This window comes from Chaetomium globosum, genomic scaffold (genome assembly GCF_000143365.1).
Source record: "Chaetomium globosum CBS 148.51 scaffold_4 genomic scaffold, whole genome shotgun sequence".
Lineage (NCBI taxonomy): Eukaryota > Fungi > Ascomycota > Sordariomycetes > Sordariales > Chaetomiaceae > Chaetomium > Chaetomium globosum.
This window is the reverse complement of record NT_165979.1, coordinates 1,572,506-1,585,531: the sequence shown is the minus strand read 5'-3', so window position 1 is coordinate 1,585,531 and position 13,026 is coordinate 1,572,506. Positions and strand designations below refer to the sequence as shown.

The 13,026-nt window shown below is 54.6% G+C and overlaps 5 protein-coding genes and 1 non-coding gene across 6 annotated transcripts in view; 3 read left to right on the top strand and 3 right to left on the bottom strand.

The window, feature by feature from the left end:
• Positions 1–560: 560 nt before the first annotated feature.
• On the bottom strand, positions 561–1,320 carry CHGG_04212 (uncharacterized protein; the record flags this gene model as incomplete). Its single annotated transcript, XM_001223425.1, has 3 exons — positions 561–776; positions 1,038–1,164; positions 1,313–1,320. The coding sequence occupies 3 exons, from the start codon at positions 1,318–1,320 to the stop codon at positions 561–563; spliced, it is 351 nt and encodes a 116-aa protein (XP_001223426.1).
• Positions 1,321–2,841: 1,521 nt separating this feature from the next.
• On the bottom strand, positions 2,842–4,810 carry CHGG_04211 (uncharacterized protein; the record flags this gene model as incomplete). Its single annotated transcript, XM_001223424.1, has 2 exons — positions 2,842–2,902; positions 3,288–4,810. 2 exons carry the CDS (start codon positions 4,808–4,810, stop codon positions 2,842–2,844), a joined length of 1,584 nt encoding a protein of 527 aa, XP_001223425.1.
• A 727-nt stretch (positions 4,811–5,537) lies between these two features.
• Positions 5,538–5,921, top strand: CHGG_04210 (uncharacterized protein; the record flags this gene model as incomplete). The annotated part of the gene is made up of 3 exons (XM_001223423.1): positions 5,538–5,708; positions 5,775–5,822; positions 5,892–5,921. The coding sequence occupies 3 exons, from the start codon at positions 5,538–5,540 to the stop codon at positions 5,919–5,921; spliced, it is 249 nt and encodes an 82-aa protein (XP_001223424.1).
• A 1,753-nt stretch (positions 5,922–7,674) lies between these two features.
• Positions 7,675–7,787, top strand: CHGG_11324. Its single transcript has one exon. It is a non-coding gene; the product is annotated as a tRNA-Leu (tRNA).
• A 1,417-nt stretch (positions 7,788–9,204) lies between these two features.
• On the top strand, positions 9,205–12,518 carry CHGG_04209 (uncharacterized protein; the record flags this gene model as incomplete). Its single annotated transcript, XM_001223422.1, has 6 exons — positions 9,205–9,761; positions 9,820–10,386; positions 10,437–10,720; positions 10,811–11,449; positions 11,520–11,976; positions 12,422–12,518. The coding sequence occupies 6 exons, from the start codon at positions 9,205–9,207 to the stop codon at positions 12,516–12,518; spliced, it is 2,601 nt and encodes an 866-aa protein (XP_001223423.1).
• Positions 12,519–12,838: 320 nt separating this feature from the next.
• The window catches only part of CHGG_04208 (uncharacterized protein), a gene marked incomplete at both ends in the record, with an annotated part of 2,437 nt that continues 2,249 nt past the window's right edge, over positions 12,839–13,026 (bottom strand). The window contains one exon of the mRNA XM_001223421.1: positions 12,839–12,892. Within this exon, the coding sequence (XP_001223422.1) occupies positions 12,839–12,892 (54 nt within the window). The remainder of the gene's footprint in view (positions 12,893–13,026) is intronic.

The window sequence follows — 13,026 nt, the reverse complement described above, 5'->3', positions numbered from 1 at the left end:
CGGATCCTCGGGTTTTGCTGGCGGTCTTCAAAATGTCTTCACACCTCCGGATACTTCACAGAGTTCGACTTTCAAGCGTCGGAACTTCGGGAGAGGAAGTATCTGAGCGGACCGTGCGAGTGTGGGCAGCAGCGGCCGTTGGTGGGGTGTCAGGTCCGTTTTCTTGGTGAGAAAAGGGCAACGATTGGGCGCCAGCCTTGCAAAACAAAAATCGAGGGAACGAATGAATTTGCAACCACGCCGATGGACTGATCCTCTCAAGCATGTTGGAACAGGCCGAACCGCGCGTCCCCGGGATTTACAAGGAAGTGCAACGGATGAAGCAGGCGGTGCGGTTGCGCCTCCAGGGAGTAGCCCCGCCACGAGTCGAGAGAGACACGGGGTGGTGGTGGTGATGATGGGGTGGGAGACGGAGGACAGGGCCAGGTCGCCTGGGTGCGTGGCTGTGGTGCGGAGGATGTGGACTATGTGCGTGGTTGGGTGTTGGGTTAGCTGGGTGGATGGGGTACGAGTAGGAGTAAGTAGTGGGGATACAAAAAGTGGGAGAGAAAAGGGGGTGGTCACGGACAGATGGCGTTGGCTGGGCTGTCGAGCAGGTCGATGCTTGTGAAGAAGGCCATGTTGTAGCGGTTGACGACCCGCGCCGTGTCTCCGTGCAGAGGTAGGCATGTGACGATCTTCTCAAAACTTTCCCGCGAGAAGGGGAGGTACTCGAGAATCGCTGGGTTGTGTCGGATGTCGGGTTGCTCCGCGCGGGCGGCCAGTCTGTGTGCTCTCTGTGTTAATACCCAGTTCAGATGACCTTGAACTCAAACCAAGAGTAAGGGAAAGGGGTGAGGCGGGGGCGTACATGACTGCTATCCCAGGCCTGCCCCTGGACCGCTGCTCAGTGACCTGATCAAGTTCTTCGACTTAGCCCTGCTCTTCTTCCGATTCTGGCCACCATCAAGTACCTTTTCCAACCATCTTGACACGTCCTGGTCAGTGTCTAACCAGCATTCTATTATGTCCTGGAATTGAGTCAGCGTCCACCGTACGGCGGTGTCGCAAAGACAATCAAATACCTCGTCACCCTCAAAACGGTACACTGCTTTGCTCCTCTGTGGCTCGTAGCGGTAAAGGTCATCCAAGTCTTGGTCAAAGAAAGCAGGGTCCTTGAGGGGCCTAAGTCGATAGGGTCAGCATCACTGGTCCGTAGTTAACTGTTTGATATGTTGAACAGAGAAGTGGAGAGCTGCATTTGTGGCGGAAGAACTCCCGTGATTCCGGGAAAATGGGTAGGAGTAGATAGAACTCGGTGCTTTTGACATACCAGTCCATCTTCCGTGCTTTCACGATTCTAACACTCCGTACTGCGTCTGAGTCCAAACAGTGCAACGTATTGCTGAGCGGTCTAAATACGGATGGGTGGATGTTTCCAGCACTGGACGGCCCCCACCAAGGCATCTTTCATCTAGCAAGCACGAGGCTCCGCGAGTGCAGCCGTGGCGGGGTGCATCGTGGTGCGTCGTGGTGTGTCGTGGTGCATATCGCAGTTGGAGAAGCTGTACCAATGATGGCCCTCTGCACCCCTCCACACTATATGGTCTTGGGAGCATCCGTCCTGCATCTGCCTTGATGCCCGGTTACGGTAGCGGAAGACGGCAACATGCATCATATCATTTGCTGGTGTTGTACCACGATATGCCGTGCTGGGTTAGGCGGAGTGTTGCTGCCCGAAACAATGAAGCCTTGCGCGCGACTCCTCCTGACAGTGGGACCACTCTGAGCTCTCGCCGGTATATCAAGTGGGCTATTAGCTCTCTAAGGAGGTGTTCGTTTCGGAAGAAGCCTTGAAGACAAGCTGTAGAAACGCCCGGTTTCCATCACCACCCGTTTCACCGCACCGGAAGACAGTCTCTCACCGGCCAGCCAGTAATCTTTCAGCCAGATTTCCAAGTGACCAGTCTCTCAGCCACCATGACAGTCGAGCAGATCATCCACCTGCGCTACAACGACATCAAGTCACTCAAGGAGGAACTCACGAGACTGTTCCCGAACGGGGGCTTTACGGTTGATGTCTGTTGGTATCTTTTGGAATGTTTGAAGCCTCGCTGACTTGGATTTTCCCGAAATGTAGGTGCGGATGGGGCAGGTCTTCCTGAATCTGCCTCGGGAGCTTTCCCAGGTAAGCCATGATTCTTTCCGTAGCCCACACACCGCTCCTCCCTGACCATGATTCGCACAGCCTGAAATCGATGTCATCAACAGCAAGCAACGGCATTACCAACGACCATTGGACCAACGCCGTAAAGAAACATGATTACGTGGTTGTGAATTCGTTGGGGGGTGGGGAGGGTGGTTCATGGCGGATGGCGTAGTTTTATTCATATTAGCGGCGGAACGGGCAGAATACGCAGGAGAAGATTGATCTTCTCTTCCAGATTCAATGTTTAATGAATGTTTTGTTCTATCACAACGTACACTACTGGTGGCTCCATCAAGATCAGGCGGTAGGCACCCGTCTAGTACTGGTATTCCAAGTCCTTACATCTGATGCTGAAGAGAAAAAGAAAGAGAAGGAAGAAGCAAAGCGCTCTGTATTCCGTCAGCTCCAAGTCAGGGGTGACCGTCTTGGCGAGTATCTGCTGCTTGGTCTCCCATCGAGATGAGAGACGTGCCTCTCAATTCGAAATATACCTGTGGCCTGAGCCGTTGGCCTGGGGCGGGGAGAGGCCGCCACTTGGTATGATGGGTCGGCGACCGTTTCGTACAAGGCGTTGAGCTCTGCGCACACCGGGCCACACTCGACACGGCCATGTTTTCCCAGTTCGACCACCAGCATGTTCTGCATGACAAAGTCTAGTAGGCGGTGTATCGCCTCGGGACAGAGGGGATGACCATGCAGTTCATCATTGACAAACTGTATGTTTGCAGTCAGTATCCATTTCGTGGAATATGGGATTGGGTATTGGGCATGATCCGGCTGGTGGCATAATGGCATTACCTGTTGGACTCGGGGGTTGACGTCGGCATGGCGGCGACCTCCCCCCATCTCCGGCCGCTCTCCCCGCTCAAAAAAATGATCAAAGTTGAATTCGGGCAGCTGGGGGTCGTCCCTCACCCTACGACGATGGGAAAATGCCTTAACCAAGGCCCAACCGCCAAGGTACCAGGCCGCAAACTCGAGCAGAGCACAACCGAACGACCAGATGTCGAATGATCTCGAGATGTAGCATACATCTAGATCACATTCCGGAGGGCGGTATGTATAGGTAAAAGCAAGACTATCCCTCTTTAGAAAGTACGATTTGGTCCCATCGCTGTGGAAGCGCGAGAGGCCAAAGTCGGTGATGACCAGCCTCCCGCGATCCCCGGGTTCGCCCTGGTTTCGAAAGAGCAGGATATTAGCAGGCTTAATATCTCCGTGCCGACCGAAGGGCTTCTCGGCCCTGTAATCTCGGCCGTCTTCATGGGCGACGGTCTCGGTTTGTTGGTATCGGTGGATGCTCAGAAGGCCACTGGCGAGCCCCCGACATTGGTCAAGCATCCACAGGAGGTTGGTTTTATCGAGAGGAGACCCTGGATCTGTCTTCTTCCAGAACTCAAGAAGGTCGCAGTCAGCCCAGGGAAGAATGACGCAGTATTCGTCGTCGTGCCGGAACGCTGCTTGAAGCGAGATCAAATGCGGGTGAACATCTCCACTAAAGCGGTTCAGAATCTCGATTTCGTTCTCGAACTCCCTCCTAGTAAGACGCCTGGAAGTAGTTGAGGCCCCACTGCTAGACTCGTTGGGAACATGCCTTTTGAAGCACTTCACGGCAAACATGCCATCGCTGGCTTTGGTGAGGTCGAAAGTGTGATGGCCTGGATGAATTTTGACCTTGGACACGAGGCCATATCCTCCCTGGCGCACTACTTCCGTTTCTTTTTCAATCCATGGAAGCACAACCGTCCTGGGCAGTTCGTAGAGCCAGGCGCTCTTGCGCTGGCCGCGGGCAAAAAAGGGGGCCAACATGAGCCATTGCTCTCGCTCAAAGCCCTCGTGGTCGACCCCCGGCCAGTGGCTGAGCCAGGCCAGCGGGGTGTTAGGATCACCTCCTAACCTCATCTTAGGACGCGCATCCGGATGAGCTCCAGGGACGGGAACCGTCTTGAGAGGGAGGTGTTTGTCGCAGATGCCCTCGTCGATGAAGAGGACTATGTCCCACCCGCGTTTGAGCAGGACCAAAATGGCGAATATCCTGCGGTAACTCGACTCGGTGTCGTCGTCTAGCTGCACATGGGCCGCGCGTGCATAGTCCCTTACCTCCTCGTCCGTGAGCCGTCTGCCAGCCCCCTCAAGGTGGTGTCTACCCTCGCGAATGACCGACTCGATCTCTTCAGCCGTCATCAGCGCTTCAACCGTACCCTTAGGGTAATATTGGGAGCCCTTGGGCCGGCTGGATTCGCACCGAAGACTCATCAAACGGTCAATCAGAGGTTCGTTGGGTAGCGTAGTCGGCAATATGACCTCCGGTTTGTGGGACCACTCGGTCGAGTTTTTTGCCTCATTGTATTGCGCATCGCCCCGGTCCCATATAGTCATCCGCGATGCTTCAGTTTCGGCTTCGCTTGCCGGCGGCCGCCTGAGCGGTTGTCCAGGCCCATTGTGGTCTTTCTGGGGTAGGTCTGCACCGGTGCCCCCTTGGCCTCGGATGGCATCCCGCTGCGCCCGTGGGTCATCATAACCTCGGGCGTTAGCATCACCGGACCGGCCAGCAGCTAGCAGGGCCTCGATATCTGCTTGTAACGGGTCATCGTTACGTCTGTCGTGCTCAGAGGGCGGCATTTGGGAGTAATCGAATCGGCGGTGATGATGGTGCTGTCTTGTTCGTCTTGGGGGCTCTAGTCATGAACGCTAACCAATCCGCTTAAAGACGAAAGATTAATAGGCAAATGTCTGAAGGAAGCGGCCTCCTGAGAATTCTTTTCAGTTTCACGTTTGCTCATCAAAGAGAAGTACCTTGTATGTACATGTAGCTTTTGTGTTTCCAGAGCCTCGTCAAACAACCTTAGGTACCTAGGTGCCCAAGTACCTAACGATCCAACCGAGCCTCAATATTCAGGGCCACCAATAAATGGAATGCGGAATGTCCGACATGTGACGGGCATCATTTACGTTCAGCCACTGGCCAATTGCCGGGCCAAACACAGAGGGACGTCATGCAGGGTGGGTGGCCGCAGGCAAACCTGGCCTGACACGGGCAGTTTGACATCTCGGGGGTGGCAAGGCTCTGGGTTTGAGAATATGAGTGGCCCGGGACTAAATCTGCCTTGCCAGCCATGCAGTATTCACCGAGCAATGTCCCCTATTGGATATTCGGTCAACTTTGTCCCACGCCTGATGTATGAAGTCGTACGGATCGATAGTATGGCGAATTTAATGGAAGCTCGACTTATTAGACATGATTCCAAGGAATAAGATCCCAATTCGGTTTCCCACCACGCGACAACACACCATCATATTGCAGAACACCAACACGCCTCAGATTTAACCGTCAGTTTTACAAGCCCCAATGACTAGCCAAATCCTCCAGATCACCAGCCAGCAGAACGGGGTCATACGCATGAGTCCGGACGAGAAGGAGTTCGCCAGCGTGCATGAAATTCCAAGCGAGTGCATCAGGGCAGGACAGCTGAATATGCTGCTCCGGTCCTTGTTCCCGGCGGGTGGATATAACGTCGATGTATGAGAGCGCACCCCAAATTCCACTTGTGTGGGTGATAGTACTGACAACTGTCTCATTTCACAGGTGGACCAGGATGTCTACAAAATCCGTACCCCAGGGCCCATCCCTCAGGTATGGATGGAACTGCACTAACCCCAAGGACTATCTTTTCTGGAGTTTCTGATGCTAACCGGCTCATAGCTCAAGATCCCAAATTTTAGAAAATGGTGAAGCTGTTTAGGTAGGTAGCCCGTGTGCGGGGCCAACTCGGGTTAAATTTCGAATGGAAAAAGGGGGCATATCTGGCATGACCTTGAAAGGGATGAATGGCGCAGGAAACTTTCTAGGCTAAGGCAATGTTGGGAACAAGTATCAATGTTTTCTTTCTGTGAGTGGCAGTAGGAAGCAGAGCCTGGTGCTATAACCGGAAACATGTGGGACAACAACACATCGATGCATGAGCCACTCTAGAACACAAATTACGGAAGGCAGTTAACCCCTTATGACCACTCGAGATTCGTTTGTTACCGCTCGCGGAAGAGTAGCTGTTCTAGCTCTGCAAAACGGATGTGTTCTGATCGGGTTCATGGAGGGGGACACCATGACGGTGAGAGTCTTGAACCACGTGTTGGCAAGATCCGTATCTGAACATTTCAAGTTCCTCACTCTCCGGACGACAACGAAATGACTCAACTCCACCACACAAATCACGAATACAACATCGCGAGTAACGTAGCTAGGTAGGTACTCCCTCCATAAGTTTTATATCATTAAAAACCGTACCGCAGGCTGCGCTGCGCTCCAGAACTTTGCGTTGCATCGTGAAGTGCATCGGCTCAGGGCTCAGGTGTGCTAAAGGCGTTTAGATACATGTATGCCTAGGGGGGTTCACCAGTTCCAACCGGTGACCAACATTTTGTTGTCAACATATCAACCTCTTCCAGGGACTGAAGAGTGTCGTGTATCTTCTCTCACACTTTTGTGTCCTCTCCCAATCAGCATCCAAATTTCCCATCGTATTCTCCTCGCCGACATCCGCTGCCGTGAGCGAAACGACTGTCTCAGAGCATGCCTTTGAGTCCCTCTAGTGCCATGACATTGCAGTAAAAACACGGGGGACGCTGATTGGGCAATGATGTACATCATGACGTGGTGCCTATGAGCCGTCCAGAAACGGGTCAGATGCCGACGTGGCATCGACTGCCCGTAGGCCTAACTTTTATTTTGATGGCAAAGCTCTGTGGCAGTGACGGGACAAGAGGGGTTCTCGGATCTTGAGACAAAAATTCTTAAGCGCCGGGACTGATAAAGAGAGCAATGAACCGTGGCATGCAAGGAGTGGCATTGCAGCAGCTCAAAGCAAGAAATGGCCAACGCGGCCCATGGGTGACATCCAGCAGCAAATGTCTCAACATATACCCTGTTAGTGTACATGTAATCCGTGGACGGTGTGCAAGTGCTCAGTCCTCTCCTGAAATGCCGACAGCGTCAGTGCCTACTAGACCGGCGGCTAGACAACGTCTCCAATGACTGCAACTATCGCCTTGCTACGACGGGGGACGGAGAGAGTCTATGGCGCTAGTGCAACAGATGACAGGGTTTCGTCTATCGATCCGTAGGCCACACGAGCGGCAACCACGATTATGCGGACAGCGCCGAGGACCACTGAGAGGTGCGCTTCACACCGACTGGGATTATGCGTCGTCGCGTGCGTGTGGTTGAGGTTGGATGGCGATGGCGTTTCGGCCTTTTAGGTAAGAAGGAACTTGTTGCCTTCAAGCCTGTGTGGGTGGGAATTCAAGATATTCATGACAGTCAGGTCAACGAGTTATTAGATCTTGATTCAAATTCGATATGCTGCCAGTCCTACGGTCGTTGTGCATATGATCATAATGCCCATGCCTATGTGGCATGTTGGCCGCGGTCAGTTGTGCGAAGTGCCGTTGATGTTGAAACGTCGGCATGCAGAATTCTCGCAGTCCATGGCAAGGTGGCCGAGCGGTCTAAGGCGCCAGGTTCAGGAACACCTGAATTAGCGAATCTCATAGATTTCCTGGTCTCAGTAATGGGGCGTGAGTTCGAATCTCACCCTTGTCACAGAACTTTTGCAGTTCTGCAGTTCTGCAGTTTTGCTGCGGGTCGACATAATATTTGGTCCACCTTCTAGAAAAAATCAGCTGGGGATTAGCTGCACCCGTCAAATGTGGGTTCAAGGCTCGGCTGGCTGCAGCGGCACGGCCTCGGCTTGCGTTTCATGCCAAGTTGTAACTTGGGGTTGCAGATGCAGATGCAGGTGGGGAGGAACGCGATGGATGTCTGGGAAGATATGTATGTCATCATGTCCCCTGCGTCTTCTTGTCGCGGAAACACGGGACGTTGGGCTGGATATCTACTTAGTCTGGTAGAAGGAAGAAATCTGAGACACTGAGATACTTGACACTTGGGATGGGGGCCACAAAAAACGAACGAATTCCGAAAATCCGAAATGGTTGTGTTCAAGACATGAGGTTGAGGTGGTCTCATGTACGCATTGTACACAGTATTGTTAGAATAATCTGCTGTCGCCGAAATGTTCCTCATAAACGAAGTGTGCAGTGAAGTCAAATGTGGGTCTGAGGTAACAAGCCGATCCGAGCTTGCCTGAAACATCAGATAAATTCCGAAAACAGAGGCCACCTTGGGTGAATCATGTTGTCCCCAGGTTCCCAATCTGAGATGCGATGCTTGATGCGACCCCATGGCCTGTGCACTGCGGGAGGAACATCGCTGTATCGGGTTTTGAGCCAGGCTTAAGCCAGGGCCAAGGCGGCGAGGCTCAGGTACGGCTGCCTGAGCCAATGGCAGCCCTGCGGTTGACGCTTCCTTTAATTGGCCCTGGTGCCACAGCTGCGACTTCTCGATTGGGACGATCGAAATTAAAACACGTCGCGGTTGTTCAGGGGGGGGAACCACGAGGCTCGTTCACTCTGGCAACTTCCAACTGAAGAACGCTGACAGGTGCCCAGCATCGGTCGGTCGCGGGGGAGCAAGGCCAATTTCTCGGTTTCTCTCTCCTTTGTCATGCGAGTGGCCCTTCGTTCATTACAGATCCCGTACTTCGGACACGCGCACATACGCGCTCGCACACACTCGCACACACGCTCGTTACAGTCGCTCATTTCTATCGCTTTTTCGCATAAAACATCGCATGAACAAATTAAACAACAAGCCGTGACAAGGTCCCACGTCGCAGCCAGCGCAACCAGCGCTTGAGCGGTCCAGTCCGCCCTGCCCCAGCTGCTGTGAGCTGCTGTTGTCCTCGGAGCCCCATCCACGGCCTTTGCCGGGGCGTCATCGAGGGGGGCCCGGGTTCGAGACGTCGCGGGGCCGAGGCCTCTGGTGGTGGAGCGCCTTCTCTGCTGGCTTCGACTGCTCCTGCCGCTGCCGCTGCCGCTGCCACTGCCACTGCCGCCGCCGTTGCCTCTACTCCTACTCCTACTCGTCGGGCTCGAGTTCTAAGCCCCGAGCTATAGGTATGGAACCCGGTGCCAGGGGCAGGTCCCCTGTGTCCCGGTGCGTCGCACAGAAGCTGGGCAGCGACACAGTCGTTTACCTTCCCTATCGCCCTCGGAACGATGCAGCCATTGCGCGGAAGACTGCAGCTGCCGACCTCGACACGGTGACCGCCCGGCACCACGACTCCGAGGCCGACCCCAGGCGACACCCCGCCGCCGCCGATGCTCTCTCCCTCTCCGGCACCACCCCGCCGAGCAGCCCGACCATGGGTAACTTCCCACCAGCTTCCAAGTCCATGACGCCAGAGTCCGCCAAGGGCAGTCGCCCTCACCTCGTGCTTGTTGACACTCAGGGCAAGGTAGCCGTGAAGGACGAAAACGATGCTTCTTTCCGGAAGCATAACCGTGGCATCGGCTCCATCGATTCACTCCTTTCCTCCACCACTTACGTCAACACTCAGTCCGAGTGCAGCCGTGCCGAATCCCGCCTGTCTCGGGAAATCCGCATTGAGGTCGAAGACACAGACGGCGGCGCACCCGTTGCCGCTCACCGCAAACCAAGGAAGCAAACCAGCAGGTGCGTACTTCTGTAAGACGTCTCTTTTGGTGACAGCCCCCACTCACGCGTGAGACAGGATTCAACTTGCCCCGCCAGCCATGGCCGACCATGGCACCGCTGGGACCCATAGTGACAGTGAGGGCCCGGAGAGTGAGGATGAGGAGGCCAGGCTGGTCGACGAGATCTCATCCTGGGTCCTGAGGAACACCTTCGGCAAGGACATGGATGACTGCGCTGCCCCACTGTTGGTCTGGGACTGTACCTACCGGTATCTTCAGGAACTCTGGACCGCATCCCACGAGGGGAACCTCGGCTTTGTTCAGTCCACGTCTGGCCACGGCACTCCGTCACCCCACTACGGCGGTAGCCCAGGCCTTGGGGGCGGTGATCAACAGCACGGCGGGCAACACGGGAAAGGAAAGAGGAAGGCAGATGGGGGTAGTGATGATGGAAGCGGGTTCGGTGGCCGAGACAACCAAGGAAACGAAGAGAGAGATGTCTCCCCAGCCTCGCAGGCATACAGCAGCAAAGGAAACACCACCAACTTCAGCTGTCCCTATCGGAAACGCAACCCCCTACGATTCAACGTGCGAGACTATTACGTCTGCGCCACACATTCTTTTGCCGACATGTCTCAACTGAAGTGAGCTTGGCAGATTTCAGAACCGGACTTCTTAGCTAACCCCGCTGCAGAAAACATATCCGCGCGCACCATCCTCCTGTCCAGAGAAATGCCGGCCTTTTTCATTGCCCTCGATGCGGCCAGGGGTTCGTCTCAAAGACGGATTTAGATTCCCATTTGCGCCAGGTGGACGTTTGCCACGTCTCGTTCGATAGTGGCGGCGCGGACCCCGAAGATGGCATCACCCAGAAGATCATCTCGTCCTTGGAAGCTAGGAGCCTCAAGGCCAAGATCGACAACTGGATCTCACTGTGGAAACTCCTTTTCCCAGCCGATCGAACTATCCCTGACCCAGGTAAGCACTGCCGTGTGATGCCCATCAGCTCAATGCCTCTAACCAAGAGAGTGTTCGTTCCGGTGATGGAAATATACGACTTTGTTGCAGAGTCCAAAAAATTCCTGGCCGTGCTGAGCGATCTTCTCGGGCTTCAGTACCATCACGTCCTCGAAGGAGCCACCCAGGTGATGAATGTCGATCTCAAGATCCGTCAAGGCATTGAACGGAGCACAGGGTCTATTTACAACTGGATCGAAACCGTCGTCCAGGATTGGGAGCAGAGGATAGCAGGGACCGTGTCGCTTTTTACAAGTTCGGCCATCAGCCAGCCGGCCACAAGCGACAGTTGGGCTTCCACCCCCCATCTCCCCCCTTCTCCCGCACCGACGACAACGGTTGTGCCTGGCAATGCCGCTTCCGCCACGAGTACCGTGCCTGGTGCCGAGAGCCCTGGCGCACCAGCTCCCGCCAGCATCAGGGGTACATCTGCCAGGAGACGTCCCAATCCACCACCCAAGAGAATCAAGCGGCCCGAGATCCTGCCCAAAGCCCCAGCCCCGACCCAAATACCGCTCCCAATACAGCGAGCCCGGGACACCTCAATCACAGGCAAGAGTCGTGAGCAATACTTTCAGGCCGCCTCCCACAGTGCTCCCAAGCCAGTCGGTTCCCTTGGCGCCATCGACCACGCAAGGTATCAACCCAGGCCAGCCGTATCATACGAGCTGGGAAACCCCGGCGGTGACAGTAACCACCGCCTACCCCGTTCCCTACACCACTCCAGGTGATGTTTTCCAGCATCCGACCATGACACCAGGCCACTACGGCTCCATCCACCCAAACCAATTGGACGTCCAAGCTGCGGCATACCTGGGGTCGGAACAGTCCGACACCATGTCACCCGACGCAATGCAACACGATGTCGACCCGCGCCCACCGTCAGCAGCCACCATCCACGCAAACAGGCTGACCATGTCCACCACTCCAAGATCCTCGCTTGCTAGTCTTCTCTGGAATCGCGACGAGAACCGGGACTCGAGCCAAACGCTAGTGGAAGCACACCCGCCAGGGAGGTGCGCCAACATGTACTGTCCGAGCTGCAACAAGACCATGCCTGATGATATAGCCGCCCAGCCATCCCCTGTGGGCATACACCCGGTTACGGGGGCTCCCCATCATCACGTCTTTCATACTGCGGGCCCGGGACAGGGAGGGCCATTTCAACCGTCCCCCAGCCCTAACGAGGTGCACGGATTTACGGACCAAGTGGAATGGTACGCCGGGGGAGGCCATGGAATAGGGGGTAATGATAATATGTTTGGGGGAGGACACCACGGGCCGCGGGAGGGGTACTAGCACGGGGCCAGTGCCGCCTGTTTTGACTAATGGGGGAGCAGGGAAGGGAAAAAGGGGTTTTCTTTCTTTTGGATACCATATTTTTATTTGTTCATGTATACTAACAAAATAAGAAGGATTTTGTACTAATGTAATGCCAGATGCAACAAAGTTGGAGGGTGAGAGTTGGGGGACATACACATATATATACAGGGAGTGTGGCCGGGCAGGGCATGGCAAGTGGGCATACAGCGCACTGCACGAGGTTATGATTGATGTATCCATTAGCTTTTGTATGATCTGTCTTAGATCTTTTAGCGTTGCCTTAGTGGCCGAAGTGTAGCCCTAGGTAGATGTAATTCTAGTGTGTATTCGACATATTAGGATTCAGGAGGGTGAAGAAGAAGGACCGGCGGGAGGAGGTGCAATCTGCCTGTTCCCTTCAACGCCATCAGCTTGGGTCACGGTCATCAACCCATAACATCGCTCCGCCGTCCAGCGATAAAGCCGGGTTACAGCAAGTCAACACGACACGACACGGCACAGGTTCTCAAATTACCCAATACTATTTGACATCTCATACTAGGTACCTACCATAAACTCATCTCTCTCGTCAAAGCAAACATTGCAAGCCACCCACCCAGCGCCAGCATATCCTGGAAACAACAAGCCAAAACGACACATCGCAATGCCCTCAACACCACGCAAATAAATCGATTGCTCACCAACGTCTTTAACCAAGCGATAAACAGCACGGTGGGTTGTGATTGTGTGAAACCCAGACATAGGCGTGGCCCAACTCTACGAAAAGAACACAACGCCCCCCCGCCTCCGCCCCCACCGTGCGGTCTCCGTCTGCAACAATGCAACAATGCAACAATGCAACAATGCAACAATGCAACAATGCAACCGTAGCCAAAGCATCAAGCATCAGGATGGACATCCGAAAGGCCACGGTTCTGTTCGCCTGCAGGGCAACGACCAGGTCG